Source organism: Phaethon lepturus, unplaced genomic scaffold, assembly GCF_000687285.1.
Source record: "Phaethon lepturus isolate BGI_N335 unplaced genomic scaffold, ASM68728v1 scaffold16964, whole genome shotgun sequence".
Lineage (NCBI taxonomy): Eukaryota > Metazoa > Chordata > Aves > Phaethontiformes > Phaethontidae > Phaethon > Phaethon lepturus.
In genome coordinates, this window is record NW_010532798.1 from 17,131 (window position 1) to 23,443 (window position 6,313).

The 6,313-nt window shown below is 40.8% G+C and overlaps 1 protein-coding gene across 1 annotated transcript in view; it reads left to right on the top strand.

Annotated features, from left to right (window-relative positions):
* Positions 1-938: 938 nt before the first annotated feature.
* BMP2K (BMP2 inducible kinase) overlaps positions 939-6,313 on the top strand; it is a 38,846-nt gene continuing 33,471 nt past the window's right edge. The window contains 3 exon segments of the mRNA XM_010284968.1: positions 939-948; positions 3,775-3,893; positions 5,213-5,318. Coding sequence (XP_010283270.1) covers positions 3,837-3,893; positions 5,213-5,318 — 163 coding nt within the window. The 5' untranslated portion in view covers positions 939-948; positions 3,775-3,836.

Genomic DNA, 6,313 nt, shown 5'->3' on the forward strand with positions numbered 1-6,313 from the left:
TGTTGTGTGAAGGAGGGAGTTTCTGATGTTTTGGAGAAGTGCCCTGTAATTATCCTAATAGGACACCACTGAACGTAAGGAGTTAGGGGCATTGTAGCAGTGCATCGTGAGAGAAGAATTGAGCAGCAGGGTGGAAGAGGGTGCTGTGTGGCTCAGTAGCAGCATATCGGGATCACAGAAGTGCTCTCCAAGCTCCAAGAACATGCTGTCTTTATTACATACTACGTGAAGATGTGATCAAAAGTGAGCTGCAGGAAATAGCTCTTGACATGGGTTCATCTTCAGCTGTGACAGAAAGGAGTTTCCTCAAAATTCCTGGTAATGGAGCACATCGGTGTGGTGCTTGGCACTTCCTGACAAAGGGCTTTTCCCAATGCTCTCTATGGAAGTGCGTGTGGGTATTAAAGAGCTGTTTTCTCATGACTTTCTCATGCTTTCCTTGAGGAGGTGGCCTGCTTTCCCGATTTTCTTCATAGTGTCCTGTTCTTTTGGACAGGAGCTTCTTTGGTGTCTTGGCACCTCATAAAGCTGTAGAGGTCAGGGCTGCTTGTTTTTTCCTGGCAAAGAGCGTATGTTTCAAACACTTCATGAGGCCTTACTGCTGTCCTTCGTTACGGACTCGCGAGAGGGTTTTTATTTCTTTGTATTGCTTGGAGCCTATCTGCAGAGTATCCATGCTACTGCTTTGAGAGGGACTGGTCTTATTCTGTTTTTTTGAGTGGATTTGTAGTCCATAGAACGGTTCACGCTTGTGCATTGGGCTTGGAAGCTATGGTGCTCAGAAGGCTATGCAAGCTCAGGAGGCGTGTGATGCTGAAGGAGGCTGTCTCTGGGTGCGGGTCAGCCTGATTTTGGAAGATACTTGAGACATCTGAGTGACTTTTGCCTCTAGATTTAACAGAGCAGCAAGTGATGTGGAGTACGACGGCAGTGAAAGTGTTGCTGAAGGCAGAAGTTCATTCAGAACATGGACGCATACACCTGAATTATTGTTGTGTGTTACACTATCCGAATGGCAAAAAAGCCAGGTCTGATTTTTTAAAGATTAGCGTGTGGAAGACTGGCCATCTTGTTGCAAGGCAGGGGGGAAGGTTAGCAGCATATGTGTGGGTAGGTTGGTCACTGGAAAATAATTTGCTCTTCAACCTGTTGGTCCAGCTTTACGGAGAGGGGGACACAAGGCTGTCTCGCTGGCCAAGGTCATATGAAGCTGAGGGCTGAACTTGCAAAGTGGCTTCAAATGTCACAATGGGTCGTAAAGAATGGAAGTGTGCCGAGATGGTGGCTTAACATCTGGAACTTACTTAGCATCGCTTTATGTGCCATAGCTTATGACAGTTTTAAGTTTTTTTGGATGCTTTGGGTTACGGAACACTGAGTGTATTTTCTGTTTTCACTGATACGAGATAATAGAAAATAATTTTCAACTTCTGAATATTTTGGTGAAATGCCAGCCGTGACGCTGGCAGACACATGCAAGTGCAATTCTGTCAGTGTGTGATTTTGAGTCTCTGAGGCAAGCAACTACCTAATATTTCTGGTTGTGTTTCTGTATATGACAAGGCTGCATAAGCACTCGCCTCCCTCCCCCTGTCTGGATAGCAGTGTTTAGTGGGCGTTTTCGTAAGTGTTTACAGCACTGATGATTGTTTGCCTAGGTGCTTTCAGTGAGAAGATGAACATGACAAATGACTGAAAAGGTTTAAAGTTGAAGGGTTCGGGTGTTTGCTGGATAAAGATTCCCAGAGTTGTGACACTTGACTCTTTTGATGAGAGGATTTTTGTAGCGGTGATAAACCCTTTAAGGTCACATATCTACTTCTCAAAAACCGGGAATAGGTCTGCTTTTATGGTTCTTTCGGGGTTCAAGTATTGGTTAATATTGCCACCTAATGGCAAGAAGAGCAGTTGTCTGAGTATTGAGATTTTTTTTTTACTGCTTCCTACCGGTTGTTTTTACTCAGTCATGTCTGCTCCAGTTACATAAAAACTATTGTCAGGGAAAGTTGGAATTGGGCGTTTTGTTCTTGTCCTCCTGCTAGTCGTAGAGAACTCTAAGGCGATCAAACTGGTTAAAAAGACAAGTGATTTTTGTTTTCTAATCATTAGGCTTTTTGCTTTAACTGAGTACTCCTTTATATTTTTGGTCAAGTATTGGTGCTTAAAAAAGAAGTCTCTTTTTATTGAGAGGACAGTAAAAAAAAGTAGAAATCTTCCGCTAACAAAGGCCTGCATATCACTCAACGTAATTCCCCAGACTGGCATTAGGGGAGCCCTGTAGGATCATTTCAGCCCCCGCTGGAGCTAGGCATTAGAACTTGAGTAACTTAAGAGCAGGTGCCCTGTTGAAGTTATGAGAAGGGCCTATGTAAACTAGGTCAAGTATAATAATTTTGTGGAATTATGGCTCTTGTAATAAAATTGGCAGTCATTCTATTTTGGCAGCGTAGCATCTCATTTGTCTTCGTGAGCTCTTAAGATAAAAAATAATAGGTAACTTTATTTTCCTGAAAATTTTCTAGTACAGCTTAGCTTCTTCATTTTCGTAACTGATTATATGCGCATTTGTTGAAGGGACTGAGGTTGGCATCGAAGGAGGTGCGTTTTACTTAAAGAACGCTGCTTGCAGATTGTATCGGGAAACTTGGAAGGAAGCCATTCAAGTGGCTGCCTGATCATCAGCGTAGTGAATGCTTTTAATTCAGGTATTTCTGTCCTGATGGTATAGCTGAGTGTTTCTGCTAGTTGAATGTTCCAGCGGTCATAGTTGGCTTACCATCAGACAGCAGTCAATTAAGGCTAATACGGATTTACGTGAGCTGTTCTGTGAGGCAGATTTTCTAAAACTGTGGGAAAGCTGTGTGTGTGAACCTAGAGGCGATGCTAATGTGATCTGCTTGAGGCCTTGAGCACTAGTTAAGACTAACAGAAGACATATAAAACAGGAGAGGGTTGTTTCTCTTTTTGATTTACCTGAGGGTTTGCAGGTACTTGGAGTTTCCCTTTGCTTTTGTGTATAATGTCTGTCTATGTGATACTCCTCTACCCGCATGGAGAAAAGGAAGAACCTCGTGCTGGCAGGTGGGCTCGAGTGTACGGTTAACAGTTCATGCCGCCATTGGACTAAGAATGCTCCTGGTGGGACTAGTTGTGGGAAAGTGTTTCTTTCTTAACTGTGTAGTTAGTATGGGTTTTAATAGAAACACTACTTCAGAGCTGATTGCTTGCACCATCTGTGATTACAGGGAGGTTCTACCTGTCTTTAGGATATGCTGAAGAGTCGCATGGCTTCATAAGGATTTTTGAAGACTTTCTCTTTTCCTGGTGTTGTAGTTTTTATGTTTTAAAAATGTAAGTTTAGGGAATTAATATTAACCTTTATTAAGTATTGGGGGATTTAGGAATTGTGAAGGTCTTCTCCAGATCTTCGCTTTGTTCAGGTTTCCAGATGACTCTGAAAGTACTTAAGGGTTGATATTTGAATACATCGAGTTAGCACTAGGCTTTATAGATTTATTTGAATGTGGCAATACTTCTCAAATATTTTTGTTTAAGGTTGTGACAAAATACTAAGATCCTTATGTTTTTGTTAAGAATAGTTAACCTACGTGAAATGGAGTGAGGTAGCAAATTTTTAACTTTTTATGTGTTGGTTAGTCGTCACTCAGTGACTGACATAGACTTTCTTACTCATTTCTTAGGATGTAGTGATGTTGGCTAGAGGAATACCAAAGACTCAAGTAGGTTCATTTGCTTGGAATTTTTTTTTTCCAGGTGGCTTCTCAACTGTGTTTCTGGTACGTACCCATGGTGGGATACGTTGTGCGCTGAAACGAATGTATGTTAATAATGTGCCGGACCTCAACATATGCAAGAGAGAAATTACAATTATGGTAAGAAGCCCATTATTTGTAGCTGCAGAATGTATTAATTTATAATACACATGTGAGATGCGTATTAAATGACACTCTCTTCTAGATCACCTTTTGTTTTGACCTCGTGGCCCTGATTTTGCACCGTTAGCTTCAGAAGCTAATGCCGAGTTTAGGGTTGGTGCGTGATCAACTTCTGAAGTAGTTATGAAAAATGTATTTGATGCCACAGTCAATTTGGTCAGTACATCTGATTCCCAAGCAAAAGTCATTTCTTGTAGTTGTGCACTGGTAACTTAAATTCTCCAGGCCTGTGTGTGCCACAGCTCCTTTAGCTGAATGATGCTGCCGGTGGCTTCCACAAGCATTGTCATCTTGAGTAGGCATAAACACTAAAGTTCTCAAAGCTGCAGTCCAGTGTCGAGGTAAATGATACGCTTGTAGCAGAGTTCTCCTACATGATCTGGGTTACTATTGTTTTTCAGCAGGTGACTAGCAAATAAGGAGAAATTAGAAGATTTAGTCAGGCACACTTGGGTTTATGATTAATTGACAGGTAAAAAAAAGTCAGTAAGAAGTCAATAGTTGCTGAGTGGGCAAGAGAAAATCTGTTATATTGTCATCCAGCAGATACGATGAAACCTGTTGATCTCTATCTCTATACACTTCTAGCTTGCACTTGTTCTAACCATAGCAGCACCTATTATCTGATAAAAGAGGTACTTTTAACCTTAAGCTATTTTATGGGCAGAAACTATGCACTACAGATGGCAACGCTTGTATAGTGAGATGTGAAAGAAGCATTGCTTAATTCCACATGGAAAACAGTTCTTAAAAGGTGTTTTTTTTTTTTTGCCTTGGGGACACCTTCACTTGCTTTTGTGTAATATTTTTTTTTTAAGACTTGTAGTCTGATAGTCTGAACTATTACCAACAGTTGTTTTTTTCCAGTTACCTTTTTTAGTAACTGTGAGAGTTTGGTTTTCAGTTAGCTTGATAGATCCGTATCTCCTAAATATCAAGGCTGTAGGTATTACCGCCTCACAAAGTCACTTTACAACGCACCAGTTGGGACGTGTTTGTACTGTCCAACGAGAAGCACGTAAATGTTCTTTTCTGAATAGTATTTGCATCGTGTTTTGAGATGTAGCAGTCACTCTGACGCTGCTGGCAGCGATGACCTTAATGTTCTGCGTGGTATTTTCTCAAGAGCGGTGGATGTGGGGTGGGGACTAACTTAAGTTGAAATGATAAATGGTTGTCTTGTACTGTCTTTTGTTGTTAGAAATTGTTTTGTGCTAAAGTGTTACCTGCATTTTCTCTTTTGTTTTCTTTTTCAGAAAGAGTTATCTGGGCACAAGAATATCGTGAGCTATTTGGATTGTGCTGTTAACTGTATAAGTGATAACGTTTGGGAGGTACTCATTCTCATGGAGTACTGTCGAGGTAAAAGTCAACTCTTTGGTTTTCAGACTAATGCAGGGAAGATGCTCGTATTGATCACCTGGGATTTTTACGTGAAATGGTTCGTTTAGTACAAATGGTTAATGTAATATATATCACACCTGGAATCCAGTTAATTCTTTTAGCCTTCCTGTTTGCATTGTCACACAGGCACTGAGCGGTTGAACACTGAGATAATGTAAAAGCCTGTTTCACACAGCTTTGTAATTAAGTATGATTAGAAACAGGGAAATTATTTGTGTAAGTATAAATTGAAATCCTTCTGGTTTTTTTGTGCTAAATCAACATGCAGCTACAACATAATGCGATGGCAGAGATTGCTGTTCTCCCTCTGCTCTTCTTGTTTTAGCTAACAATATTAAAGATGCTTTACTCTTACCTGACAGGTGACTTGTTAACAAATGAGCATGGCATAGTCACTGTTGATAATGCTGGCCATAAATAGTCACGTGGTCCTGACATATAATGTGTCTTTGTTTCAAACAATGTGTAAAAACAGGTAGTTTATAGCTTTTTTTTTTTCCCTGTCCCACATAAACATTAGAATAAACTTGCCATTGAGTTCAGCTTTTGAAGTTTATCTAAAATTTAGGCTAACCAGGCCCTGACTTTGTAATACCACATGCTGGCTAACCCAAATAGGTGATGATATTACCACAAATGATTCGAGTATGAAGTATGTATCTCTAGACTAGAAAGAAACCCCACCCCATTGTCCATGATGCTCGTGGAATACTTGCAGTTGTGGTTTACACAGGTTTTATTTGCAGAAGAATTAGTAAACATTACAGCTTGTGCAGTCTGTACCGTACGTAGGGAGCCAAAGGCAGGCTTGATGTAGGTTTTGGAGGGAGTAAGGACATAATGTGAAAACCAATGGCCATGTTTTTGGCTGACTACCCTGCTTGTACGGGTGAATTTCTGGACCCTTGTGGGAGCTCACTTCTGATGCCGGACTGGTAGCACTCTTTCCTTCC